Source organism: Jaminaea rosea, assembly GCF_003144245.1.
Source record: "Jaminaea rosea strain MCA 5214 unplaced genomic scaffold BDZ90scaffold_1, whole genome shotgun sequence".
Lineage (NCBI taxonomy): Eukaryota > Fungi > Basidiomycota > Exobasidiomycetes > Microstromatales > Jaminaea > Jaminaea rosea.
Genome location: NW_020289975.1, coordinates 752272 through 779623, shown reverse-complemented (window position 1 = coordinate 779623; position 27352 = coordinate 752272). Strand labels below are relative to the sequence as shown.

General features: G+C 58.9%; 9 protein-coding genes across 9 annotated transcripts; 5 read left to right on the top strand and 4 right to left on the bottom strand.

The window, feature by feature from the left end:
- Positions 1 to 489: 489 nt before the first annotated feature.
- BDZ90DRAFT_215530 (putative hexokinase) lies at positions 490 to 2215 on the bottom strand (the record flags this gene model as incomplete). Its single annotated transcript, XM_025504238.1, has 3 exons — positions 490 to 1444; positions 1529 to 1792; positions 1848 to 2215. The coding sequence occupies 3 exons, from the start codon at positions 2213 to 2215 to the stop codon at positions 490 to 492; spliced, it is 1587 nt and encodes a 528-aa protein (XP_025364807.1).
- A 414-nt stretch (positions 2216 to 2629) lies between these two features.
- Positions 2630 to 3085, top strand: BDZ90DRAFT_215237 (UPF0057-domain-containing protein; the record flags this gene model as incomplete). Its single annotated transcript, XM_025504215.1, has 3 exons — positions 2630 to 2694; positions 2770 to 2872; positions 2960 to 3085. 3 exons carry the CDS (start codon positions 2630 to 2632, stop codon positions 3083 to 3085), a joined length of 294 nt encoding a protein of 97 aa, XP_025364806.1.
- Positions 3086 to 3438: 353 nt separating this feature from the next.
- Positions 3439 to 5706, bottom strand: BDZ90DRAFT_6777 (hypothetical protein). The gene is made up of 2 exons (XM_025509772.1): positions 5596 to 5706; positions 3439 to 5513 (listed from the first exon to the last, which is right to left on the bottom strand). Exon 2 carries the CDS (start codon positions 5491 to 5493, stop codon positions 3766 to 3768), a length of 1728 nt encoding a protein of 575 aa, XP_025364805.1. The 5' UTR covers positions 5494 to 5513; positions 5596 to 5706; the 3' UTR covers positions 3439 to 3765.
- Positions 5707 to 8372: 2666 nt separating this feature from the next.
- BDZ90DRAFT_6728 (hypothetical protein) lies at positions 8373 to 11782 on the top strand. Its single transcript, XM_025509769.1, has one exon. It carries the CDS (start codon positions 8633 to 8635, stop codon positions 11495 to 11497), a length of 2865 nt encoding a protein of 954 aa, XP_025364804.1. The 5' UTR covers positions 8373 to 8632; the 3' UTR covers positions 11498 to 11782.
- Positions 11783 to 12574: 792 nt separating this feature from the next.
- On the top strand, positions 12575 to 14468 carry BDZ90DRAFT_229211 (Mo25-like protein). Its single transcript, XM_025504968.1, has 6 exons — positions 12575 to 12714; positions 12789 to 13013; positions 13083 to 13143; positions 13220 to 13538; positions 13618 to 13960; positions 14041 to 14468. Exons 2-6 carry the CDS (start codon positions 12900 to 12902, stop codon positions 14254 to 14256), a joined length of 1053 nt encoding a protein of 350 aa, XP_025364803.1. The 5' UTR covers positions 12575 to 12714; positions 12789 to 12899; the 3' UTR covers positions 14257 to 14468.
- A 981-nt stretch (positions 14469 to 15449) lies between these two features.
- On the top strand, positions 15450 to 16959 carry BDZ90DRAFT_225109 (NAD(P)-binding protein; the record flags this gene model as incomplete). The annotated part of the gene is made up of 6 exons (XM_025504650.1): positions 15450 to 15537; positions 15649 to 15665; positions 15742 to 15864; positions 15947 to 15989; positions 16072 to 16273; positions 16359 to 16959. The coding sequence occupies 6 exons, from the start codon at positions 15450 to 15452 to the stop codon at positions 16957 to 16959; spliced, it is 1074 nt and encodes a 357-aa protein (XP_025364802.1).
- Positions 16960 to 17333: 374 nt separating this feature from the next.
- Positions 17334 to 19307, bottom strand: BDZ90DRAFT_276673 (hypothetical protein; the record flags this gene model as incomplete). The annotated part of the gene is made up of 2 exons (XM_025508949.1): positions 17334 to 18995; positions 19074 to 19307. The coding sequence occupies 2 exons, from the start codon at positions 19305 to 19307 to the stop codon at positions 17334 to 17336; spliced, it is 1896 nt and encodes a 631-aa protein (XP_025364801.1).
- Positions 19308 to 19547: 240 nt separating this feature from the next.
- BDZ90DRAFT_229209 (hypothetical protein) lies at positions 19548 to 21988 on the top strand. The gene is made up of 2 exons (XM_025504967.1): positions 19548 to 20145; positions 20227 to 21988. The coding sequence occupies exons 1-2, from the start codon at positions 19721 to 19723 to the stop codon at positions 21881 to 21883; spliced, it is 2082 nt and encodes a 693-aa protein (XP_025364800.1). The 5' UTR covers positions 19548 to 19720; the 3' UTR covers positions 21884 to 21988.
- BDZ90DRAFT_229208 (hypothetical protein) lies at positions 21889 to 27269 on the bottom strand. Its single transcript, XM_025504966.1, has one exon. The coding sequence runs from the start codon at positions 27084 to 27086 to the stop codon at positions 22122 to 22124; it is 4965 nt and encodes a 1654-aa protein (XP_025364799.1). The 5' UTR covers positions 27087 to 27269; the 3' UTR covers positions 21889 to 22121.
- Between the last annotated feature and the right edge of the window lie 83 nt (positions 27270 to 27352).

Genomic DNA, 27352 nt, shown 5'->3' with positions numbered 1-27352 from the left:
GGTTCGACGCTCGACCTCGATCACTTGCTCCTCCTCGAAGCGAGCGGGCTCGTTTGGCCGTAGCGGCGATAGCTGATGCGTAGATGAAGTGCGCTGACTCTTTAGTGATCGAGGCAATGGGCAAAACCCGTCGGGATGCGCTCGTGGCTGGGAGGATGATGAGGTCACGACTGCCAAACGGGAAGTTCAAGAGAGGGATATGCCAAGCTTGGCTGAAGGACAGCTCGAGGGTATTGAGAGCTCGAGTTCTCCCTCATTCGTCGACAACGGCATTCGCTCCGTCCTTGTCTTCAGCATTGCCCTGACGCTTTCGGAGCTATCGCCGCCGCCGCCGCCGCGGCTTCAGCGATACCGCGGTACCTCTTTGACGATGAGGCAGCGAAGACAAGCGCACTCGCAGATCCCTCTGACACCCACATAACAATCTAGGCCACTCGAGTCGTATTGCGTATAATGAACTTCGTCGGATGCTCCTCTGCCAGACCACTCTTAGCAGTGCGTGTACTTGCCCTCCTCCTTCCTCTTCAACGTCATAGCCGCAATGATGGCGCTTCCAACACCAGAACCATCCTCAGCCTGATGCGTGACAATGCCCTTGCCCTTCTCACCAAAGATGTCCTCCAGCGCTTTGTGCAAGTTCTCTGGGAACTTGGGGAACTTGGAGTAAAGCGACCCATCAGCCCCGACTCCGCAGCCTTCCTCGAGGTAGCCCATCTTGGTCACCAGAGCAGCAATCCCACAAGCGGAGAGACGGGCAGCACGGAGCCCGATCATGTAGGCGAGCTTCTTGAAGAAGTTGCGCTCCTCTTGCGTAGTCTCGAGGCCGAAGAAGTGGAGGAAGAGTCCAGCGCAGGTGAGGAGTTCGTCCGTAGGGTCGACGAGGATGAGGGACATGAAGGCAGTGTCGAAGACGTTGGTCTTCTCGAGCTTGTACGTGTTCTGGCCGAGGAAGAGTGTGCCCTCATCGATGAGGTCGCAGAGGCACAAGCGGAAGATCTCGCCCAGATAAAGACCGGCGATCATCTTCTCGTAGGACTGCTCATGTGGCTTGTTGCTGTGCAGGTCGATGTGCTCGTCGTACTTTGTGCGGATCTCTGCCATGTGCTTGTGCTCGAAGGAGTCGAAGGCGCCGTACTCGCAATTGATGGCCATGTCCTCGTCGCCGGGCAAGTTGTAGTGGCCAATCTTGGGGATGTTCTTGATGTGCTCCATGTAGGCAGCATTGCATCCAGTACCAAAGATGCAGGCAATCTTGGTGTCCTGCTTGACGTAATTGGAGGCGATCAAGGTACCGGTGGTGTCGTTGATGATCGAGGTCATCTTGATAGGGACCTTCTGCGACTCGAGGGACTTGCGGAACATGGCGGCACAGTCCTTGCCCTCGGTATTGGGGTTGCCAAAGCCCTTTGTCCAGCGGACGAGCTTGCCGTGGTCGATGGCGTCCCTGTGAGCAGAGTCGTCGTTGGGGCAGACGTCAGCCACCGACGCCTTTTTCTCTCTTTACATCGTTGCCTCGCACGGCACTCACTGCTCCATCGGGTAGGAGAAGGTGAAGCCAAGCGCGATATCCTCCTCAAGGATGGGCTCCTCGCCCTCCCCACCACCAAAGTGGTCATTGATGAAAGTGTGAAGGCATTCAGCGCAGAAGTCAAAGAGCTTCTGTCCATCCATCTGCTTCTGCTCGTCGGTGAGCCTGAACTTGGTCTGGGTGATCTCGAACTTGCCCTTGCCTTTGAGGACGACATGGCAGACGCGGAGGTTGGTGCCTCCGAGATCGAGGGCGAGGTAAGATCTGTGCGAGCGAGCGACGAGGAGAGCAGACCGATCAGTATGACGAGCCGGAAGACAGGGCGGGCGGTTGCACTCGCCCCTCTTCATTGCCTGTGGGCCAGCCAAAGACGTAGGCAGGAAGCATGGGCACCGTCTTGCCGGGCGCATCGAGACCATCCTTGAGGACGGTGACGAAGCGGTCGGTGATGTGCTTGAGGCGCTCAGGCGTGAGGGTAAAGAGCTCCTCGAATCGCTTGACCTCCTCGTTGAGCTGCTCCTCTTGAGCAGCCGGGCGGCGCTCGTGCTTGTGGGAAGATGTGTGCCAGGAGGCGATCTGCGGTTGCGAAGCGGAGGAGAGAGAGGGGAAATGCGAGTCAGTTGCGGTTGATACGAGGTCTTTGCTCCCACACCCTCCCGCCTCTTGCCCGCTCGCTGATGCCAACATGAGAGTCCATCTTCTCAGCTCCAGATCCCCTCCTTCCTTTGAGCGAGGCTCGCCTTCCCTTTCCTCCACCGGAGCCAGCGATGTTGGCGTCAGCCGAAGGTGCCTTTTGCGTGTCGGCCGTCATGACGAGAGAGGAGCGGTTGTGATCAAGTGGGAAGGAACAGTGGAAGAAAGGAATCGAGGTACGAGAGCCTTTTGCTTTCTGGTCTTTTGGTGGCTTGGCGGCTCGAGGACCCAGGACCCCAAGTCCAAGTGCAGGTGCGCATCGCAAGTCTCGCCGATTCCGCGTGGCTGTCAGTCGACGGCGAGAGGGCAAGATGGGCTGCTGTGGAGGTGAGCAAGCTCAAGACCCATCCGTGCAGCACCGCCGGTTGCCGTCTCTCATCGTCATTACCACTCTCTGATCGCAGCAACATGGTCAAGTCATCTGACATCCTCCTCATCCTAGTGGCTATTCTTTTCCCACCGGCTGCCGCTGCGTGAGTCGGTCTGACACGATGGAACCCCTGGCTGCCACGAGCTGACGACTTTCAATGCTCTCACTCACCTCGCAGCTTCATCACCGGCTGCTCGTGTGACCTTCTCATCAACATTCTCCTGACCATCCTGGGCTATCTACCAGGACACCTTCACGCCTTCTGGCTCATCTACAAAAAGGTCCGTCTGCTCCCTCCGTTCCTCTCCCAGCCCAGCACGCACGCTCACGCTGACGTCCCCTCTCCCCCTTGGCCTCTGTGCGACCAGATGCAAGCCGAAGAGCGCTACGGCTACGCAGGGTTCCGCTACGTCGGTGGAGGCAAGTACGAGGCCGCTCCTGGCGTGCAACCTCAGGCTGCTCCACCTACATATGGAGCTATCAACCACCAGTAGATGAGGATAGATCACAGCCGTCGGCATCTCTTCTCTCCTCGCCGTCTCTCTTGGTTTGCGACGCAGGCCACGACAATGGTCTTGCGCACATCCCGAATCTTTGATATCCTGTCAGCTCTTGCCTCAACCAGATTCGAATGCTCAATCTGATCACCGCTTTTACGCCGACGCCTTGCTGATGATAGCTTTGGCGCCCGCTCCCTCTGCGCTCTTCGCCTCACGCCGCACAATAACAGTCGTCTACCCGAGGGTGTCACTTGGTCTTCGATTGATGATAGCCGTAGATGAGCTAGGTCGTCGGATCGATCAGAGAAGGAAGAGTAAGACAAAGGACAATCTCTATGGGTAGGAGAAGGGAGTGGGAAGGCTGTGGCTGACAGCAGAGGAGAATGGGATAGAGGAACTGAAGACGAAGAGCAGAATAGGGATGAGTCGAGAGGAGAGGTGTGGGCTGGGATCGAGGTGTGCGCGCTGTCTGTAGTGGAGAGCGTGACGCGCAAGCATCGTGAGGCAAGCGGAAGTCTGCCAGATTGGTCTCATAATGTCGCTGGAGTCTGGTAGTGCGGTTGATGAAAGGCTCTATTGGGCATGAGCTTGATCTACACTGGCTGCTTGATGTCATAGGCGGCAGGACTTGAGCTGCTGATTGAACTTCTTGACGATTGAGTTCGCGGATGCCCTTAGTGGCCCTGCTGCTGGTTGAGGCCAGTGGGAGCGCTGACCGACGAGGCGATTGTAGGCGTAGCCGCCATGTCGGACAACGCATTAGGCGTCGACTTGCTGGTGCCCATCTCCTGCATCCCACGTTGCTGCTGCTCGTGCGAGCCAGACGAGGCATGAGCTTCAGACATGGCGTCATCCGCTTCGTTGCCTGTAGACGACTTGCCCTGAAAGCGCTGCCCCGTCTGAGGGTTGATGATAGGCACAGCTGACGTCTGGCCACTGGCGCGTACGAAGTTGAGCTCCGGCGGGTACATCATGACTGCTGCATCGCCATTGAGGGCGTAGTGCTGGAGCCAGTCCTGTTGGTTGGCGTTGCCATTGCCGGTGCCAGAAGTAGCAGCACCGTCACCGAGACCACCACTGCCTCCGTTGATGCCGCTGGTAAGGAGTGAGCCGAGGTGCTTCTGCTCCAAAGCGCTAGACTCGGTGCCATCGGCCATGCGGATGCGGGGCACCGCATTGAAGGTGGGCGCGACCCACTGAGCAGGCTTGGCCATGCTGGCGAAACTGCCTTCGTTGGCAGGGAAGACGGGAGAGTTGAACGTCGTGTTGGTTCCAACAGTGCTGCCATCGATCGAAGGGCTAGCAGGGGCGAGATTGCCATCCGTGGACAGCAACGGGCTCCAGAGTCGGTTGTTGACAGCCTTGGTCTTGTCGACCTGGGGCGCTGACTTGATACCGACCGCCGTGGCAGCCGTCGATGAGGGGAGCAGCCAGCCATTGGGTCCCATGTTAGCAGCAGTCTGCGCATTGAAGATGGGCTGCAGAGGTGATCCGGGCTGCGTCCAGAGGCCCGAAGCAACTCCTATGTCGGTGTCGGTGGTAGCAATAACGCCGCCGCCGCTGGCAGCGACCCAGGGCGACATCGACGTAGGTGGGGTACCGGTGAATGGTGCGCCAGGATAGAAACTAGCGTTGGACGTCGTGGCACTCATGGGTACGGCCGCGCTGTACTGGCCAGCAGCACGCATGAGCTGCTGGTGCTGCTGCTGTTGCTGGTTGTGATGTATCTGCTGGTGAAGGTGCTGATGCTTGTTGGCGATTCGCTGTCCCGCGTGGCGTGGCATGCCTGGCTCGCTGTTGGTGAAGCGCATGGGAATGGCTCCCGTCATGGCTTGCATGGCAGACGATGCAACTTGAGCGCCATGAGGGACGACGCCATAGCGACCAGCGCCATAGTTGGCACCAGAGGCCCAGACGTTGTTGTTGCTCAAAGGAGTGGGGCGGAGATTGTGGCCAGAGGGGCTTCGGAGCACGCCCATGTCCAAGTCGGCATAGATCTTGCGGAGAGTCGTGTCCTGCTTGAGGCGCTTTTGGCTCTCGCTGTCGGCGAAGCGGGCTTGGAGTGGATGGGGGTGACCATCGAGACGTCGGCCGTGGAGAAGGTCGATGCAGCTCTGGGCGATGTCGCGCGATTGAAAGCGGATGAAGCCCACGCCGCGGCTAGTGCCGTCAGGCTTGGTGAGAATGCGACGGCTAATGATCTGGTGAGGTCGAACCAAAGCCTCGAGTTCCTCTTCTCCCATGGCCAATGGCAGGTTGCTGATGTAGACGTTGGTCGAGCGAGAGTCGGACATCATGCGAAGCTTAGCACTGAATGACTCATGTCGTGCAAAGGAGGTCTGAAAACCCTTCTTCTGCAGCTCGACGATGGCCACCGCAGCATCGCGAGCGCGAGCATACATGATGAAGCCGTAGCCTTTGCCTGCGTGCGAGAATGAGAGGCGAGGATGTGAGTCAGTCAATGCGTATGATGGGGTTAAAAGTCAAGTCGCCGCGATACCCACACAAGCCAGTCTCCGAACTGATGATGGCCTTGTGGCTGATGATCTCGCCATACTGAGAGCCGATGCGGAGCAATTCGTCATCGGTGATGCTAATGAAAAAGTAGAGATGGGAGAAAGAAGCACCTTAAGCACATCTTGCCCTGCATATATGCACCTTTGTTCGTGGCCATACTCACTGCTCCTCGAGACCGTTGAGATAGAGGTTCGTGTTCTGTTCAAGCTGGATCTCGGAAGGCAGAGCATCCGCAGGGAAAGGCGTCGTCTTGCTGCCGGGAGTGGTTGGCGAGGCAGGCGAGTTGCCATCGGCGAAGCTTAGCCCGAGGGCATTGCTACGTTGGGGCGTGGTGGGCATCGAGGCCTTGCCACCCTGAGCTGAGGCGTCTGGAAGAGCGGTCGGAGGGCAATCAATGGTGAGATGAGCCGCTCACGATGACCCTGGTGCGCTACATATTACTCACTTCGCTGCATGTGCTGAACGACCATCTGGGGCAGAGGACCGCTGAGGAGCGACTCGGCGTCGGCGACGGGCAGCTGGTTTAGGTTGGAAACGCCAAAGCGCTCCGTGAGGACGGCCTTGATGGCACCCTCAAGGAGCTGAGGGTCAAAGCCTTGCTGCTCGTTCCAGAATTGACTGCTGCGAGTGTCGGCCTTTGGCTTGTCGTTGGCGTTGATACGCGCAGTGGTAGCATCACCTTGGTGAGAAGAAAGAGGGGCAGAGTCGCCATTGTTCCTGGCCTCATCTCCGTCCGCCCTAGGGGACTCGTCTGCGGAAAGGATCGATTGCTGAGCGGCGCTGTCGGCCTCTTTGCCCTTGGCGGGCGAGTCTTCATCGGCAGCTGCCGTGGTGTTCTCGACCGCGAGCTTGGAGCCAACCTTGGGAGCAACGGTGACGCTCTGAGATAGCTTGATTGCGTCTGCCTTGGATGCGCGAGCAGTGTCCTTCATGTTGACGTTGTCGTCGGCACGGTCTTGCTGACTCTTGGGGATGTTGGTCATGTTGGAAAGGGCGACGCGAGGCTTGGCCACGGGCGTAGCGTTGCCGCTGGAAGAGTGGTGAGAAGCAATGTTGAGGTTGGGAGCCATGTGGTTGAGACTGATGAGGTGCCTTTGGGGCTTTCAGCGCTGCTGGCAGATGAGATAGAAGACGTGCAAGAGTGCAAGGTGGTCCTCGAGGTGGTCGTGGCTTGCCTGCTAGCGGTGCGTCAGGAGAGGAGTGGGCGCGAGTACAAGGTGAGCGCGATGATGCTTGGCCTAGTCTCGTGGGTAGTGTTGGTGCTGGTTGAGTGGTCCGACACGGTAGCGGTGAGGGAGAGGGCAACGTCGAAGGATGATCTTGGGGAGAGTGTAGGCGTACTATTAGAGGAAAGAGGAGGGCTTGGAAGGTTGGAAGGTAGGAAAGACCAGGCGATGGAGAGAGGGAAAGGGAAGAGGTGGTGGGTTGAGTGTGGTTAGTTGGTGTTGGTGAGGAAGGAAGGAAGGAAGGAAGGGAAGGAGCGACGACGATGGGGTAGCAGACTTGTTGTTTTGAGTCTACCTTTCGCTCGTCGGTGAGAGAGCAGCGAGTGGTGAACGCCCAGCTGAGGTGAGGCCAGGCGAGGTGAGGCGAGGCGTCAGCAACGGCGACAGTCGACGGGTCGGTCAGCAGGCGCCCACTGCTTGGCCAGCGAGCTGTCTGTCGTTCCATCGTGTGAGCCCATCGTGACTCGAGTCGCATGTGTGAGCGCAAGAGTCTCCAGGCCCAACGACGCCGGCGGCAGACGCTCGATGAGCGGCGGAGATGATGCGGCATCGGCCTGGCGCGACTGCATCGTGTTGGCACCTTAGCCTGGATGTGAAGAGGGGAGTGGCGGCGCTCATCTCTACAGCGTAGAATGGAAGTCGAGTGACACTTGGTTCTCCTCGTTCGCTCAGATGTCGTTCATTGCTACCTAAACTCAGTCTTGCCTACCATCTTGGGCCAATTGGCGTCACTTGTCCCTCGTTGCGGTGACGAGGACAGCCTTCCATTCGTTCTGCCCGTCGCCCTCGCGTTTCATCGCTTCACATTAGGCCCTGAGAGCCCTGCTCGCTCGCCCCGTGGTGAAACCCGACGGACCCGGCTCACCTCGCGCGGCCGGGTTTGGATTTTCGCGCGGGCCGCCTGCAATTTCATGCCGCCTGCTGAGAGCCCGCCGACCCTGGCTGAGCCCTGTGCCTCGCCTGACGCTCACCGTTCAAGCCTGTGCCTGCCGCGACCTGACGTCGTCGCGCGCCTCTTTGGGCGTACGATCTCTCTTCACCACCATCCCATTCCCCTACTGGTCAAGAGAGGTTCAGAGAAGGGCTAGTGGATCCCATTCGCAGCTCCTCGGCCTCATTCAACCCCCTCCGCTACGACGAGAAGAGAAGAAAGAGACAGACAGAGAGAAGCAAGAGAGCTTGATTGGTAGCGCGACTTGGACAAGCGCGCTCACCTCGTCGAGAGCTCATCTCTGGCTGCTTGGTGCCCTATCTCAACCGTATTTTTCAGTCGGCTGAGCTTTTGAGGGTCTTGCTCGCTCCTCTTTCGGAACTTCTTCGTCGCCCTCACCACCGAGCGCCGAAGAGAAAGTAGGGCCGTGCAGCTTCTCGTCATCCGTTACGACGCGATCGACATCGCCCCTCGTCCCACTACGCTTCATCTCTGTCGCCACTCGCGCACACGTGAGCCCAGGGAAGCATTCAGTTGCCTCTCTCTGGGAAGCAATCAGACGCAGCAGCACCTGCAGCTACCTTTGAAGCGGTCCCTATCGCTCGACGCTGCGCCCCACTGCATCGTCCCATCGGCAGTTTCGCCGATCAGCTCGAGCTGGTCGTCTCACCCGTCCATCACTACTCGAAGCCCCCTTTCATCCTATCCAAAATCTCGTCAACGACTTTCATTGCGGCCTAAACGCCCGTTACGCGGCTATCCTCTCGGGCTCGCCTCGATCCAAGGATCTTCTCCGTCACCGGACCGGCATCCGCTGCCGTCTTGTTGACGAGGAGCTCTCCTTGAGAACCTCACCCGCATCTCAACATGGCGTACCACGGGCAGCAGGCTTATCAGAGCCATCAACAAGGTCAACAACAAGCCCACATGTCTGCGATGGACCCCGCGGCGGCGGCGGCGGCAGCAGCAGCAGCAGGTGGCTATACCCCAGGTCAAGTCCAGTCGCATCCAATGACGGCAATGGTTTCGAATGTTCCTATGCCTGGAGCGATGTATGCCCCTCATCCGGGACAAGCAATGTATCCCGGCATCGTCGCTGCCGATGGCTACTCGCAAACAGCAATGGACCCCAGCACCGGAGCTTACTGGCAATTGCCTCCAGCTCCCCGACTTCCTGTGGCGGCTGCTCGAGGTTGGGGTGGCGTCGGTGGCTACCACTACCCGCAGAGTGGCCTAGCTGGGTATCAAGGGTATGCGCACGGAGGTACCTGGGCTACTCCACAGCAGCATCAGCAGCAGCTCGCCATCGCCGCGCAACACGCTGAAGCAGAGCAGGCTCTTCTGCAGCAGCAGCAGCAGCAGCAGATGGCTCAGTACGGCCATGCCCAGCAGGGACCTCTTGCGCCCATCACGTCGCAGCCGATACAGACCTCCCAGAGCCAGATCGCCATGTCGATGGCAGCGCCCGGCTACTATCCGACCTCAATGGCCCCTGCCCCCTCATCTGACGCGGTGTACCCTGGAGATGTCTCTTACGGTGGGGCTCATCAAATGACATCCGCGCCCTTTGCCCATGAAAGTCGGAACATCCAGCAGGTACACCCACGCCATCAGGACCATCACCAAGGACTCGGACCAGCAGCACAAATCCGATCGCGATCTACGCATGACTACGGCCGCAATTCGGCAGATGGCACGCGCTCCCAGAGGCTGCCGTCACTCCACGAGCTCGACTGGCGCTCTCACCATCAGCAACAGCCCAGACAAGGAAGGCTGTCCAATGGCCACCAATCGGCCGGTTGGCCTTCGCAGTACGTACAAGGCAATGCTCGACAGCGTGGCACCCGCTCGTACGACTGTACGTGGCAGCAGGAGCAGCAACAAAACTTCCAGCAGCACCAGCAGCATCAGCGCACCATGCACGAGCAGGAGAGGGTCGACAGATCCAGCGAATGGAGAAGTCAATCAATGTCTGCCGCCCAGTCTCGCAAAGGGGCTGCAGACATTCAGGCAACCCAAAAGATTGACGAGGCCACCGCTCAGCCCATAGCCGCTGCGGCTGAAGACGATACCAACAAGGGTCCAGCTCCTCCCTCTCCCGCCACCCTCGACAAGTCTGGTGTTCCCATCTCGGCCTTTGGCGCTGAGCTCATTTGGTACGCCTGCGCTACGCTCCTTGAGCCTGAGCTGGTTCAGGAAGCCTACATGGAGCAGTCTCTCTCTGCGCATGCCACGTCGCCGAGCAGCGGCTCAGCTACTTCGAGCCCTTCTCTCAGCACGCCCACGACATCGCCTCACTCTCCTCACCTACTGGCCAAGGATTCTGACATGCCCTCGTTCGCAGCTTTTGGCAATGGTCATTTCGATGAAAACCTTTTTGCCCTGAAGAAAGGCGATCACCAGCAGAAGAGGACGAGGGTAGGGACAGGACGTTCAAGCAGCTCCTCATCGCGCGAGAGCTCTGGACCAGGGACGCCATCACCTGACGGCGAGGCCGCGCGTCATGCCTCGGCAGCTGCACATCTCCTTGCTCTACAAGATCAGCGGCCCTCTCTCCGTGATGGGAGTCCGATGTGCATCTCCTCCCCGACATCGACCGCAACCGGTCCGGGCAAGCCCGGTCCCCTCCTCTTCCGCACCAAGTCTCAAGAGCGCTCAAAGACTGCGGTACTCTCCGTCTTGGCCCTCGTCTCGCCTTACTGGAAGTGGACTCGTGCCGCCGAAGCTCTCCCCTCGCTCGTTCAGACTGCGGCTGCTACTGCCAAGAACGCCCGCAAGACCAAGCAAGGCGAGCACAATTCCCCGACTTCCCCACGAGAACATGCAGCGAGCTCAGCATCAGCCTCATTCGCTGCTGGAGGCGAAGTCAGCCCGGCGTTTCGTCGCTTTGCCCATCAAGTGCTCGCTCAGACATTACTTTCGCCCACTGCGTTCCTCCTGGGCCTGCTCTTCGCTTTGAGGGTTCCTTATCTCGCCGTCGACACCAGCGGCAATGTAGACCACGAGGCCGTCGAGCTGTTGGCATCGCCTCCCTCTGCCGCCCCCTTCAAGCTCCTCACGCTGGGCCTCATGATGGCGAACAAGCACCTGGACGACAACACCTTCCTCAACAAAACATGGAGCGAGGTGACGGGCATTCCGCTCATCGAGCTCAACAAGCTCGAGCAATATTACCTCATTCGCTGCAACTACGAGATTGCCATCCCTCACTCCGTCTGGTGTTCCTTCCTCAAGCGCGTTAAGCGTCGTGAGGAGGATAAGACTGCAGGCGTCCCCGAGGCAGGACGTGGCGCCCAGTATCATCGCGAAAGCAGCCCACGAGCGACGTCCAGCATTTCGCAACGCGAGACGTCGCAGCGAGTCCTCCTCGCCCTCGATGACATGCTGTCCGCACTTGGATCACGAGTCATCGAGCACCTCGATCTCGAAGGTGAAGAGAGGCGAGTCGAGCACAAGAAGCGACCGACGGCCGGTCTGATGGTGCAGCATCAGCACCACCAGTCGGCACCTGCGAGTGCCTCTCTCTTCAAGGATGGCTTGGAGCGTCGTGAGCAGAGGCCGTCGCTTGACACTCGCTCGTGGTCAGACGACGTCGCCTGTGGTACGGCGGCGGCAGCGGCGGCTGCCGCGACAGCTTCATCATCACTCAACACCGACCACAACGCGCCATTGGCTCCTTCTGCCCTTCTGGAGCTACTCAACAGCGGGCGAAGCCTTGCGAGTGCGCACTGAGTGTCGCAGCATCACGCATGCTCCTCTACCTTTTCCTCTTCACCACGATAGATTACCTTACGCCCCTACCACCCTGATACAGTTTCGCGCTTCTCACGAGTCTTCGAGACAACCTCAAAAGAGCAGCTTTACGCATACGCTCATCACATTCACATCGACTCACCTTCGCTCATCGTCTCGTTGGTTCGTCCTAGTATTTAAAATGGTGACAAGCCTTCACCGCCATAAACAAAAGAGCAAACCAGCAAAAAGGCAGCTCGACGCTTCGCTCCGCCTCACAGCGTGGTTGAGACGCCTGGCTGCAAGTGGCAGCTGCCATCTCTCACACTGTTTCATTTCTCTTTCTTCTCTTGTTTCAACGCAGCTTGCTGCTAGCGGCTCGACCGCACGTTTCTTCTATACATGCCGTTTGTTTCTCAACCACTCTGGCTCGATACCTCTTGACGGTGGCGGCGCGGCGGCGGCGGCAGCAGCAGCAGCAGCGGCAAGTGCCTCTTCTCATCCATGTTGACGATCCCACCTATTCCCTTTGATCGCAAAGTAAAGAAGAGGCATCGTCGACCATCACCATGATCACCTCGTGCATGTCTTTGTTGCTATGCTTCGCCTGGCTGTCTGCTTGCTTGCCTGCGTTGGTCTGTTTGCTTGCGACTAGCGGCCACAGCAGTGGCCTGGCGCGGGCGGTCCTCCTCCTCGCTCGCTGCGAAAGCCCCTGAGCGGCCTAATTCGCTATTGCTGAGCTGAACGGAACCAGGCGAGAACGCGGGTCGACTGGACTTGGACTCGGACTTGACTTGAGATGGAGGGCGGGCTGGAGGAGCCAACCAACACTAGGGCCTCTAACTCAGGAGGTCCAACGCTTGCCTTTGTTCCACCCCTTACACGCCAATCCCCTACATCTCGACCAACGCCTCGTCATCGCCTAGCGCTGAATTCTTGTCGCCATCTGCTCATCGTCAACAGACCAGGCAGGCAGTGTGCGTCGTATTCGTCGACGTCATTGGGGCCCCACGCAGCAAGGAGCTCGCCGCGCGATATCAACATCAGCGGCAACTGCAGTAAGGCATAGAGATAGCCGTCTAAGCAGCCTTTGTGCCATTAGCAGACACTTCAACATCTCACACTGCGGCATCGATACCCGACGCAAGCAGGTGAGACAGCGAGGGCCTCGAGTAGAAGGCGATTGTTGTGCTTCGCAGCATTCATTCGCTCACAAGGTTGGGAGCCCGAGGTTGCGACAAGGGTGAGCTGATCTTAATCCTCCTACCACTTGTCACGATTCGTCTCGCAGCTCTTTGACCACCACTGCATCTCACCGGGGCACTCTGCTCACCTGAGCAGCTCACAGTTGCCCTCGAGAGTGTCAATCACGCCCCAATCGTGCTGAGCTGGCCGACACATCATGAATTTTATCTTCAAGAGCAAGCATAGAACACCGGCGGACTTGGTCAAGCATCTGCGCGATGCTGTAGGCCGTATGGAGTCACAAGGGGGCAGCTCGGAGGGCAAGAGAAAGGTGGGTAGCGTGACGCCCATGAAGAGGAGTGGACGCAGCTGAACCCCTGTCCCAATCGTTGCACGACAGGCGGGAGAGGAGGTATCGAAGTGCCTGTACCAAATGAAGGTCATCCTCTACGGCGATGGTGGTGAGCATGCGCAGCTTCAGCTTGATCTCACAATACTCCACCTGACGCCTGATCTCTCTCGCTTGGGGCGTCGCAGAGAACGAGCCGCTGCCAGAGCAAGTCGCTCAGCTAGCGCAAGAGGTCTACAATCAGGATGTCCTGCAGCTCCTCGTCGCCAACATCTGGCGTTTCGAATTTGAGGCAAGAAAGGATGTCTCGCAGATCTTCAACAACTTGCTCAGGAGACAAATCGGTTCAAGGATGCCCACGGTAGAATACCTGACGACGAAGCCCGAGGTCCTCTTTACCACACTCAAGGGCTACGAGAACGCAGACGTGGCGCTGAACACGGGAATGATCTTGAGGGAGATGCTCAGACACGAGACGCTCGCCAAGACGCTGCTGTATTCGGACAAGTGAGTACGAGGGCCGCGACTCTGGCTGGCACGAAACACCGCATCCAGCTGACCGCCTTTCTCCACCTCGTCGCGCCAGGTTCTACACCTTCCCCGATTACATCGAGAAGACGACCTTCGGAGTCTCATGCGACGCCTTTGCCAACTTCAAGGAGACGCTCACAAAGCACAAGGCAATGGTGGCCGAGTACCTCGAGAAGAACTACGACCGCTTCTTCAACATGTACGAGACGTTGCTGCAGTCGCCCAACTACGTCACCAAGAGACAGTCCCTGAAGCTACTCGGGGAGATTCTCCTGGACCGCACCAACTTCCAGGTCATGACGAAGTACATCTCGTCGGAGGAGAACCTCAAGATGATGATGAATCTGCTGAGGGACAAGAGCAAGAATATCCAGTTCGAGGCATTTCATGTCTTCAAGGTCAGTGGTGACACCCAGCATTGAGCACTTCATCTCTCTTCTGATTCCAATCATTCCTCTCTCCCCAATCACCGCCGCAGGTATTCGTCGCCAACCCCAAGAAGCCTCCCGTCATCGAGAACATCCTTCGTCGCAACCGAGAGAGGCTGGTTACCTTCCTCAGCAACTTCCACAACGACAAGGACGACGAGCAATTTGCAGACGAGAAGAGCTACCTCATCTCGCTGCTCCAGCCCCCTCCGACCACCGCGGCCGCTACGGCTGCGACGAACGCGGGGACCGCTCGCGTTTCATAGCCGTGACGCGACGAATCAACGAGCCAATCAGAAGCACGCGCTACTCGATCGCTCTCCTTTCCCTACTCAGTCCCGCTACAGCATCTTCTCTGTGCCTCCTGATCCCTTTTCCTTCGTTCTCATTTTGTACTACTAGAGTCGTGCGACCATCTCAATATGATCTCTCTCGACGCACGCACGGGAGCGTATCCGCCGAGCGAGCTTGGTTCCTGTGTCACCGTGGGGCTGCGGGAGTCATGTCAGACGTGAAGGCAGCAAGCGTCGCTCGGCAGGCCGCATCTTGCTTGCGATTTAGTTAGTTGGACGAAAGGGAGGAGCTGACCGTAGCCACGGGATTGTCTCGCGCTAGAATGAGCGCTCGAGCCACGTCACGATAGCGCGGTCCTCCATCTTATCAGCAAGGTTGGAACTGGCAATCGACTCCGATTCGAGGCTGCCAGATGACGATGTCGATGAGCATACGGTGAGCTTGGCCCGCCCGATCTGGTGACGTCGGCCTGCCTTTGCCACTCGTCCTTGAAGCGCGAACTGCGCTTCAGTGTTCATCCTGGCTGCAGAATTTTAGAGCTCACAAGCTCACGCTCACTCTCTCGCTCAGCGCTAGTCAAGGGCACGACAAAAGCCGGCCGTGTCCGCCCGCCCGAGCAGAATCACGCAGCGAGCATCACCGCACGCACGCAGCGCCTCTTGCACCGCGGAGAAGGAGCGTCGCTGCTCCTGCCCCGTTGGCTTGGCTTGCTCTGCCGTTGGCGGGCTGCTGGCAATCTTGGTCGCCTTTGCTGCACGCGCGCCCTCGCTGCGTCGTCGGGATGGTCTCAGGTGGAGGATTGGAAGAAACACGGGGAAAGACAACGGTGCATGGGCCCCCGCCTCTCCGACAGGCCAGGCCAGCGCAAGCAAGCAACAGGCAGGCTCAACCGCTCAAGGCGGCTCGAGGCTGCCAGCTTGGCCAAGCGATGGCGGCGGTTAGTTGCCTTGCTGCTGCTGCCGCCGCCGCCGCCGCCGCCGCCGCGCCAACACCCCCTTTGCCCCTCCTCCGACTTGGCCCTTCTCGGCGACCAAGTTGCGTTGGCTCTTGACTCCCGAACCTCAACACCACGAACTCCTTGATCTCTTGACGACTGCTACGTCTCGTACCGCGAACTACACATCAAGCCTAGCACCTTCACCAACACTACCGCATACCAACAATCATGTTCGGCAGCGTCGCCCGCCAAACCGCCTTCCGCTCCACTCGAGCTGCCAACCAGGTGGCTCGCAACAACCTCGTCAGGCCCACTGGTGAGTAGAAGCGTGGGCTTTTCAGCGAGACATCTCAGCTTGAGGGTACAAAGTTGTTGACCTTGTTTCTCTGCCCCGCTGCCACCATCTTTCACCTCCCCACGCACGCAGTCGCTCCCAAGGCAAAGGTGAGCAGCATGCCTTGCGTGCACGAGCCTCCTGACCCTTATCACCCGCTGACCACATCGCCTCCCCGCTTTGCAGATCGCCCCTGCTCTCACCCGTAATGTCAACATCTGGGCGCCCGACGTCAGCGAGAAGGTCTCGAGCATGGACCACAGCTCTCTGCGCCAGCAGAACCCGGGCCCTCCCCCTCCCATTGAGAATGTGAGCTCGAGATGGCTGCCCTGAATAGCAGGACTGCATAGATTGACCTTCCTATGCTTCTTCACGATCCTCCCGCAAATAGGTCGGTGTCGACGCCGTTCTCCGCGAAAACCCCAACTCGCAAGGTGCGTTTGATGAGGGTTCGCCCTTAGACACTTTCTTGCGCCCAGCCTGACCTCCTCCCTCTCTCCTTGCTCTTACGCGCAGACAACCACACGACGACGATCTTCTCCGAGTTCTCCCTCGAGGGCAAGACGGCTGTCATCTCTGGTGGTAACGGTGGTCTCGGTCTCGAGATGGCCCTCGCCTACGTCGAGGCCGGCGCCAACGTCTATGCAATTGACATCCCTCAAAGTCCCTCCGAGGAGTTCCGCATCGTCGCTGAGCACTGCCGCATCATGAACAGGAAGTGAGTGCGGGTGCCGTGGGATAGGCGATAGAAATCGCTCTCAGCGCCTCGTATCTGACCATCTCTTTGCTTTTTCACCCTTCAGCCTCAAGTACATTCCCTGCTCAGTCACCGATGACGCGCAGCTCAACGAGGTCATGGAGGCCATTACGGCCGACTCTGGCCGCATGGACATCTGTGTAGCTGCTGCAGGTATCCTCCAGACGTACAACGCCCTCGACTACCCCGTCGAAGCCTTCAAGAAGGTCTTTGACGTCAACACCACCGGAGTCTTCCTCACTGCCCGTGCCGCTGCCCGTCAGATGTACAAGAACCCCGACATCCACGGCTCTATCATCCTCATCGCCTCCATGTCCGGCTCCATTGTGAACCGCGACCACTACTGGGTCGCTTACAACGCCTCCAAGTCAGCCGTCCTCCAGATGGCTCGTAATTTGGCCGCAGAGTGGGGTCCTCATGACATTCGTGTCAACTGCATTTCGCCCGGACACATCCGCACGCGCATGACGAGCGTCTACCTCGACGAGAACCCGCATCTCCTCGCCAAGTGGTCCACCTCGAACCCCCTTGGCCGTATCGGTCGCTCGGCTGAGATCCGTGGTGTGGCCGTCTGGCTCGCCTCGCCCGCGTCGAGCTTCTGCAACGGCTCCGACGTCATCGTGTCGGGTGGCCACCAGATCTGGTAAACCAGACGAAAGCAAAGCGCAGGGAGAGGGCATTCCATGTTTGCTCTGCCTGCACGGCTTTTCCTCACACCCTCATCTACGCAAATGAAAGCCTGAACCTGTCATATAATGTACGTGGTCAAATATGAAGAAAAGTAGTCGCCCAATTCGCCCAATCAAGAGTGTGGAGACTGCTGCGACATGCTGGCCTCGAAGGCGTTGTCTCATCTAACAACGAGGCAGCGATGGCGTTGTGAAACTTCAGAGTCGGAGCAACGCTCTTCGCACCCGCAGCCTCCACACGCGTGAGACAAAATATTGAAGGAATGAGGTATGACGTTGCAGCATGAGCGCGATGACAGTGGAGAGGACCGTGGAGCTCGCAGCTGCCTAGACTACCTCGAGACAGCCGCTGGCCCAGCGCCTTGTGCCGCGCCCCTCTTGACCTCCTCCTTTCTCTCCTGCAGCCTCACCAGTCTCTGCTCATCCATTTCCTTGGCCCTCTTATAATCTTCAAAGCTCAACTCGTCCTTCAGCTGCGATGCAGCAACAAGGCGAGCCACGTCCATTCGGCGAAGCAGATCTTCTTGCGAGGAGGTGGCTCGTGATGACGAGCGAGACGAGACAAAGTCCGCCTGGATCGACTGAGCGACCGATTCGCTGACGCGGAGCGTGCGGGCGAGACGACGTGACTGGAGGAGGTGACGGCGGAGGGAGGGGAGGGAGGCACCGGAAGTTGACGAAGAGCCCTCGTCTGCCTGTCGTGATCCCGCCTGCACCGCCACCTCAACATCTGTCTCGACCAGCCCGCCAGTGGCAGCTGCTCTTCTCTTTCCCTTGCCTTCTCCGCCAGGCATCTCCGCCCCTTCACTGACCACTATCGTCGCCAGATCCACGGGAAGTGCATAAGGGCTTGGCGAGTAAGGGAAGACGTATCCCAGACTCTGCGACTTCAGCACTCCTTGCAAAGCCTGGAGGTTCTCCAGCCCATGGGAAGAGAGCTGACCCTCTGACATAGACTCTCGTACAAGCAAGGTTGTCCCCTTGGGCAGCTGCAGCCGGCCGGAAAGGAGCCCGAGCCCTTCATCGGCATCATTACTGCTCGCTCGAGGGGCGAGGCGGACGTGTGCTGCGTTGAGGTCTTTCAGAGTAACGTCCAAGGGGGCGACGGAGGGGAGAACGGAGGAAAGGAAGGACTCAAGGTCGCTTGATCCGTCGTCCGAATCTGAGGCTGGCATCAAGAGGCGCAGCGAAAGGTGTCCGAGGCTGAAAGGCGCTTTGCGTGTGTGTATGCTCGCTATGCTGGCTAGAAGGGCCCATTCTGCGGCGAAGACGTCGCCATGCAGGTGCTGGGAGAGGGCGGAGATGAGAGACGTGCGGGCAGATGTGGGGGGGTCTACATCGCCTGAGACGCTGAGCCCAGCTGCAGATGATGCCAGGTCGGCCGCATCCTTCTTGCTTCGCGACGATGACCAGACATCCTCACTCATCTCCATCAGCACGACGTGCAACGCCGGGTGTAGTTGCGCTGCGGGAGGGCATGAGGAGGAAGAAGATGAAGAAGGTGCCCCACTTGAGGCCCACTCCGCGTTTGGCATGTTCGAGCGATCCAGAATGCCAACGACGTCGACCACATCTGACACTTGAAGGGCCTCTGCCGCTGCAAGGTCATATATCTTGAGGATAACGCCTGTCGCTTCCTCGTCGTCTGAAAGGGGTAGCTTAGATTTGATGCCTCGCCATGACGACGTAGAGAAGGATGAAGTTGAAGTTGCTGCAGCGTTCTCGAGGGCTGTAGCGCCTTGCTCAAGGGCAGAGTAAGATGCATCAGCCTGGGTGGCCCATGCCGAACGGCCAGGCAGACTGCAGGCGTAGACTACCGCTCGCTCGGACAGATCCTCCTGCTTTGGAGAGGTGAAGGCATCGCTGCTTAGCGATGCCTCGGCGTCGTCGCTCGCGTCGTCGGGAGAGATGAGGGAATCACCTCCATAGAGAGCATTGCGTGGGCCGTGAGAACCGCTAGGAGGCATCATCGCTAGGACGATCTCGTTTCCGAGCTAGGCGAAGGGCGGGCAAGAGAGCCGAGAATGAGATGATTTGCTCTGAGTGATGATCTCGAGCCTGCGCCGACTCACCGAATTGTCCTGCACCATCGCCCTCCACCTGACAGTCTTGCCCACCAGGCTCTCAGCATTCTTGGCAGTCAAGAAGGGCACTCTGCTCCTGCTCTCCCGATCCCCAAAAGCTTCCTCAAATGCCTGGCCCACAGCTTGGGGCAGATCGGCTGGTGTATTCGACTTGGCCAGCTCGTCGATGAGGTCCAGTGGGGCCGAGAGGGCGCGGGTAAAAAGTGTATTGGTGGGCACCATTGCAAAAGCGAGATGTGGTGATGATGGGAAAGAACAGCAGAGTCGGAGCGTTCACCGCCTGCAACTCTTCTAAAGTGTTGCTCCACGCGCGCCGTCGCCCTGGCCCTTGAACGCGTTAATTGATTGAGGCGTCTCTCGCGCGGCCGCGCTGCCCTCAGAGAGACGGCAAGGCGGAAAGAGGCGCATGAGGGCGCATGCATTACTTGAGCGACGCCGGCTCAATCAACTCCGTTGAGGGACGTTTCATTTCGCACCACATTCAAGAATGGCCGACCCTCCCAAGCTTCAGTCCATCACCATTCAGCATATCTGACGCTCTCTCTAGCACCAATCATTCGCACCCTTCAATACTGATTCGGGCGTCTGCATTATCCAACACCTCCAGGACGGCGCCTTGACAAGCTCCACCTGCCATGCTAGGTGGCGTGGTTGCGGCAGTGGGAAGCCTTGATGGCATTTCAACGATCCCAGTCGCAATCTCGGTTGTCATCACCGCTCTCGCTGCAGCCATCATCACCATCTGCACCATCAATACACGAGGACTCCTTTACCTCGGCGTACCTCTCAGCATCACAGTCAGCAGCGGCAAGCAAGCAGCCATCCCTGCGTGGCTCAACCCGCTTCCCTTTTCGCCAGCTCTCGTAGCTCAATGGCTTCGCCTTTCGTGGTACTACCGCACATGGCCATGGCGACTTCAGCAGCGCCTGGTCAATTCATCGAAAATCGACTGGTTCGATGGTGCAGGTGGGCCGCGAGAGGATGAGCTGCTGGCGACATGGGATCGGGCGGCTGTTTGGCGAGAGGATGATGGATGCTTGCCTCTGAGCGCTTTGAGAGCGTGAGTAGCTGGGCAAGAGGCAGGGCTCAGCACGAGTTGAGCGCGCAGCTGACCTTGCCTTGATGTCCTCCTCGCTTACAGCTGGGAAGGGATGGGCGACCCACTCGCAGACGCCGCTCTCTCAAGCATCAAAGATCAGCATCATTCTTCACCGCACGACCTCCTCGCCCGCATAGAAGAAGCATCATCCAATTCAGATACACCTGTCGAAGCATCAGCATTTGCAGCACATACTCGAGCACGAAGACCACCACGAGGTGCAGGCGTCCTTCCCCTCTCCTGGTACGCAGCCCGAGACGCTCGTCAGGGCAAAGAGCAACCGCAGTGGCTCACTGACGAGCTTGCACGTAGCCATGACGATCTCATCCCACAAGACGAGATCGAAGATCCAGCACTAGCAGCTCGTCATCAGTCCGAACGCGAAGCGCTCCAAGTCCAAGAAGACAATGAGCGGAGCGAAGCCGACTTGGCCGAGGAGCTGGCCGAAGAACGTCGTCTTCTCTCTTTGGGCCAAGACGTCTTCTACCGCTACTCTGGAGGCATCCTCCTCGCCTTGCTTCACTTCTCCCTCGCTGGGGGCTTTGCCTCTCCGCGTCTTTCAGGCATATTGAGAGCCACTGGCTACCTTGTGCCTGCAGCGAGGCAGCAGCGCCAGCGCGATGACGAGGAGCTGGCGGGCGATGTGAGAGGCGAGAAGCAGGCGAGGGAGGACGAGGAGAAGGAGAAGGAGCAGACCAAGAAAGAGGGCGATAAGGCATGGAAGAGGATGATTGAGACGACGCAATGGGTCCTGGATGTTATGGAGACGGTGGGCTCACTCGAGGCTGCCGACTCCTTCTCCTCATCTTCCTCATCAGAGAAGTCCCCCTCAATGGGCGCTGGCCGCCGGGCAAGTTACCAAGTCCGTCTGTTGCACGCTCGCGTCCGAACACGCATCTCATCCCTCAACCCCTCCATCCTCGAGTCCAATGTTACGCCCATAAATCAAGCCGACCTCCTCGGAACGCTCCTCTCCTTCTCCGCGGCCCCTCTCGCCTCACTCCAACGGATGGGCCTCTCCCTGACCCAAGCAGAGCGGGATGCTTACCTCTCGGTATGGAGGTACGTCGGCTACTTGATGGGCGTGGACGATCGTCTCGTGCGACGTTACCTCGCGAGCACAGACGCGGCAGATCGAGCAATCTGGTCTTCTGTGGAGAATTTATTCAACGAGGAGACTCTACAAGCTAATGCTGCGAGTGGGGATAAGGCGCTACTACCACCGACGTATCAGATATTGAAGGGAATAGCGGATAGACCGCCCTTCCACACTAGCTTTGAGCTGCATTGCGCTCTCACCACCTCCCTCGTCGGCGGGACTCTTTCTCGTGCTTTGGGGCTGCCAAAGCCAACACTCTCTGCGCGCCTCAAAGTCACTACCACGTACCTGGGTATGTGGTTCACGACGACCTTCGGCCGATACTACCCTCGACGCCGCTGGGAAGCAAACAGGCTCCAGATCAGCCGAGCGCTTCTGCGCAGACTGATCGTTTGGAATTTGGGCATGAAGCGTAGCTTGTACCAGGGGCACGCGAGCGGGGAGGCAGGGATGGTTGAAATCGTACGAGATGAGGCGGCGGCGATGAAGGATGTGAGGGCCTACCAATGGTTGATGAGAGAGATGATCGCCGTCTTTGCCATCGCTGGGCTCGGTTCTGTAGCCGCTGGACTTTGGATGCTCATGCCTGCCTCCCTCTGATGATGATGACCACGACCATGATGACAGTGCCTCGATAATACTGTAGCACACGTAGAGCAATTACAAGACTTGGACAGCTGGGAATTGTAACAGCTTCCTAACGCGCGAGGATCAGACGTGCGACCGACGGAGATGGCAGTAGTGGCTGGGAGCCTTAGCATTGCATCTAGCTACTCACTGTGCCGTAGCGTTGCTGATCCTCCCCGACATGTATCTATATCACTATTTCAACGCTTACTCAAGGCGGCGATCCCCCTTGCCTTTCACTCAGCCTTCTCAACAGCTGGCTAGCTGAAGCAGGCGAGGTCCCCTCTCCGCCACTCCCGCCAATCTGACCTTGCTGCTGCGACGTACCAGGGAAAATGGACTGCACTGGCGTTCTCCTGGACGCCAACGAGCTAGTCCCTGCAGCGCCGCTGCTCATCTTCCTTCCAAAGGTCCGCGACAGGAAAGAGGGGGAGCGAGGCATTGTTGAACTTTTATTAGGGGAGGTCGACTGTTCAGCACCGCCGGCCATGGTTGAAGTCGAGAAGCCCGACCCGCCAGCGCGCTCGCCACTACCGGCGCTGAAGCTCGAAGATGACGCTGCTGCCTGGCCCATGCCACTGCTGCTTGCCCGAGAATGCTTGCTAGTCTCGCCCAGCGCGGAGGTCAAGTCGGCCGCGGCCAGGGACGGCATGGGTGTGGCGGCGAGGCTGATGACTGAGCCGGAGGCATTCGAGGGCGAGAAGGAGCTGGCCGGTCGTCCAGTCCCGCTACCTGAGGGGCGCGTGAAGGCGAAGCCGCTACTCCCTGCTGGAGAGGTTGACGTTCCGCTGGAAGGGGCGCGCCGTTTGCCCACAGCGGTGGCAGAAGGACTCGACGGTGCAGCATCGTTGCCGTTGGCCGGCTTACCATCAGGTGGGCTGGAAGCCGCTGCAGCACCTTGTGCTGCAGCCATCCCTTTCGGCATGGAGCTGCCCAGCTGGGCGGCTCCTGGACTCTGCGAAAAGGGGTTGCCCATGCTCTCGAAGGCGAGATCCGCCACTCTTCCACCAGCAGAGGCCGACAAGGCCCTCGCAGCTCCACCCAAAGATGACACGCCCACTGTCCCACCTGGAGAAGTGGCCGCGCTCGCTATCTGGCCGCTGGGCGTGCGAAGCAGGCCTCGTCGACGAGATGAGCGGACCCCGAAAGCCGGGTTGGGGATGTTGCGACTCGCTGTCACGCTGCCGCCGCCACTACTCGTCATGCTGCCCTCGCCACGATGGCCGAGGTTACTCGCTTCGGTCGCGCTGCGAGAGATGGCTCCTTTAGAAGTTTCTCGCGGAGCGCCAGTCGATGTAGCCGGAGCTGTAGAGGTGCTTGACGTCAGATTGTTCTCATCCGTCGGGGCCGGATGGACGATGACTGAACCGGGCCGCGAGAGTGAGTTGGAGCGTGAGGCCAGGATGGCGCGAGTAAGGGCGGAAGGAGAGGAAGAGGCGGAGGTGTCTAGCGGCCTGGCGGTGATCTCCTGCCTGCCTCGCACGGCGGGCGCCTCTGAATTGGTTGACGTCGGCACCGTCGCTGCCAGCACTGCCTCGGGAGAGGTGAGGCTCGGCGTCTCCAAGGGGGCTTCAATGGCTGGTGCGTCTACCATGCTCGTCAGTGGCGCGAGATCCGCAGGCTTTTCAGCAGCAGGCGTGTCAGGCAGAGAAGCATCTCCGGAGCTCGACTCCCGCCTGCCCGCCCCAGAGTCCTGCTCCGGCACATCAGCCAGCGCGCCAGCAGCGCCTTTCGCACTCCTAGTCGACACCTGCCTGCTCTTACTTGGCCTCGTCGCAGCGATGCCACTGTTCGGGTTCCACCCATCCACATCTAGCAAGCAGTACTTCGTCCCCTCTGGCAGCTGGAATGGGTTCCCCTCACCTCCTTGCTGTCCGCTGGTCGTCCTCTCTACCATGCCCACAATCCTCGCGACGATCCACTCCTTCTGTCGTAGCTGTTCAGCAAGCACGCTGCCCTGCGGCGCATTGAGAAAGAAATGCGGGCAGGCCACATTAAATGCCGCCCAGGGTTTTGGGTCGAGGACGTTGTTCCTTGAAGGGAGGAAGAGCGCCAAGTCACCGACGGCAAAATTGCGGAATGCGATGCGTTCCCGAGTGGCGAGGCTGAGACGTGTGGAGGCTTCTTGCGAGTGACGCTTGAAGGTCTTTTGCCATTTGCGGACGAGGGTGACCAAGAGGGTGAGCTTTTGTTTGACGGTGTCTGAGGTACTGTGTGGGCTCAACAGGCGAAGAGCGGAGAGCGTGACTTCGGGGTCGACGGGCTTGCTCGAAGTAGCGGATGAGGCGAAGCTGACGAGAGCAGTACGACGCAGTGCATTAGTCTCTTCCTTGATGGCACTGCTTGGTGCGGCTTCGTTGGTGGCATCGCCGTTCCTGTCGGCTGCAGAGGTGGACGGAGTCCTTGAAGAAGACAGAGCAGGCAAGCCCTGCACATGCTCTTCAAGCTCAATGAAGGCCTGCAGGAGCGGCTTGACAAGTTCGTGCAGCTGCTCCCTCTCCCTCTCTGCATGCCTCTTGCCAAACTCAGCTTCGGCGCACCCATCCTTCGCCGCTTCCATCGTCTTTACAAGCTCCTCGTGCGCTTCATCTGCGCCCCTCAGCTGGCTACGCAGCGTCTGCGCAGCTTCCATCTCGACCCTTGTGCTCTCTTTCACCCTCTCAAGCTCGTATCGAGCAGTAGCCACCTCCGCCTCACGCTCGCGCAGCGACTCCTCGAGGATCGCACGATCACTATCCGCCTCAGCGCGGTAGGATCTGACGGCCCTCTCTCTGGCCGTCTCTGCCTCTGCATGAGCTTCTCGTGCTTCTCGCACTTCATGACGGGCGACCTCGAGCTGCTGCTGCAAATCCTCGATCCGCTCCGTGGCAGCAGAGAGCTCGCGCTCGACGTTGCTGCCTTCGCTGAGCAAATTCTCTATACGGTGGCTGGCGTCTTGACGAGCAGAGCGCGCCTCCTCGAGCTCGGCTTGAGCATCGTGCAGCTGCGTCTCAAGATCGGCGGCTCGCTCACTCTCTTCCAGAGCTTCGCGACGAAGCTGCTCGCTATCCTTTCTTGCGGCTTGAGCCTCCTTGCGAAGGTTTATCAACTCATCAGACATGTTGATGCGCCTCTCTCTTTCCGTCTCAATGTCGCTGCGCAAAGCCTCGAGCTCAGCACGCGCGGTTGCGGCCTCGTGACGCTCCTTGTCAAGCTGTTCGCGTAGACGGCGGGACTCGTTCCGTGCAGAGCAGGATTCGGTGCGCAAGGTGGAGAGCTCGACTTGATGGCGGTCAAGGTCGGCCTTCTCACGTTGGTTCATTTGGTGAATCAGCTCTTGCACTTCACGTTGGAGGCGCTCCTTCTCTTTGCGCTCGTACTCCAGGGTACCGGTCCGCTCACGAGCTCGGCGCTTTGTCATCGCCAGGCTAGTATCGCTGTGCCCGCTTCCTGCGTCTTCATCGTCATCCTCAACTCGCTCGCCAAGAAGATCATCTTCGACAAGGACAGCAAACTCTTCATCCATCATGTCCAAGCGACGAACAAGCTGGCGCAAGGCCTCCTTGACCTGTGTCAGATGCGCAGCCTCTGATGATGTACCGCTGATCTGATCCGCCTTGGCGAGTGTCGTCTCGATCTCCTCGATGAGTTGCACTAAGCTGTCAATGTCGGCTCGTTCCAGCTCAGGCGTGAGGCCAGTGCTCTTGGTCGTTGAGATCTCCAGACTAGGCGGCGCCTCGTCCATGCCCTTGACCTCCCACGGCAGCTGGCCCGCCACATCTGTGCGGTATTTGCCTCTGCGCTTACGCTCTCTCGCTGAGACCTTGGCCATGAGCTCCGCGAGGGCCTGACTTTTTGTCAAGAAGTGGCGGCTGAACTCCCTTCGCCGTACAGTCTCGACAACAGTCGCTCCATACGCCCAAAGCATATTGCTCAACCTCTGCAGGTGGCGAAACCCATCGACGCGATTGGAGGTGAGCTCGCCCTGAAAGGCGGCCATGCTAGCAGCGAGGTCGGCATAGTCGGATTGTAGGCTACTGATGTCGCCCAAGTGAGCGAGACTACGAGCGATGACATCGTTCTTGTCCGCTGTGAGGCGGCGAACCTGCTCCCTTGATGCTTGATCCAATGCCTTAAGCTGTTCGACGGCTGACTCCACTTGACCGAGAGCGTCGCCCTGCAGCTTGTCTGCGACTGGCCAGCCATTGTCGTCTGGAGCGCAGGTATCGACGAGGAAGGCTGCGAGGTCCTCCGCCCTTTCTTGTGTATGTATAGCCTCGTCTGATGTTTCCGTCGAGGGTGCTATGCTGAAGCCTTCGATGTCATGCCGCACGTCCAAAGTATCTGCGTCAAGCTGATCTGCATTGCCCTGGAGCTCATCGAGACGGGCGCGCAGCTCAGAATGGACCTTGAAGCAGGCGTCGGCGACAGCTCCCATCTTGACTCTGCTGACATAGTCTGCCAGCGTGCGTTTGGAAGATGAAGGCATGGAGCCATTGGTGCTGGCAGGATTGGGCGTGGAGCTATCTCTGCTGCCGCTATTGCTGCTACCACCGCTATTGCCACTGGTGGCAAGGCGGGGATGGACCTGTACGAGCCCGAGAATCTCAAAGTCGCGCTGGTAGCCTTCAAGGAGCCTGGCCATCCGGCTGAGCTCTGCGTTGTTCCTCTCCTTCATGGAGAGGCCATTGGTCTGCACTGTCCCAGAGTGGGAGATGAGGTTGAGGAGAGCAACGGATGTGCTGCGCTGAATGGTACAGAGAGCTTCATGATGGCTGCGAGACGTCGAAGCATGACTGTGGATCGCCTCGAGCACCTGATGAGTCCAAGCGACGAGGGCCTCGAGTGATCGCGGCGTAGGCGGGCGAACGATGTCGATAGCCTCGACCGGCCTGGCTAAGTTGGGGCTCTCTGCGAGCTCCTGAGCAATGGAATCGACATCTGCGTAGAGGAAGTCTCTGCTGAAGACGAAGAAGTCGACGAGGTGTGACGAGGACGAATCTGTTGCTTGAGCCGAGAGGGTTGCGAGGAGATCGTCTGAGAGTTGGACCCCGTCTGCGGACATGCAAATGATACCATCTGCGGGGATGGCGGTTGCGAGGGAAAGTGAGTCGAGGAGCTCATCGACGGAGCCAAAATTGGAGAGGGGCTGCTGAACATCGATTGTTCTGCCATCGTGAGCGCGATGTATGCGCATGGCGGATGAAGAGAAGAGGCGAGGCGAGGCGAGTGGCAAGACTCGAGGCCGACGAGGGCCCAATGCTGGAGGAGGAGATCGGGTAGTGTAGACGCAGGGAGTTGCAGTCGGGACTTGCAATGCTGATAGGATAGGAATCAGTGTGGATGTGGTGTTGACCTGTGTTCCACGATACAGACAAGGGACAAGGACCGATTGCTGATTGCATGACGCCTCCGTTGGACTGAGCCTCGCCATTGCCCCTCGCCGCCCCTCGCTCGGGCCAC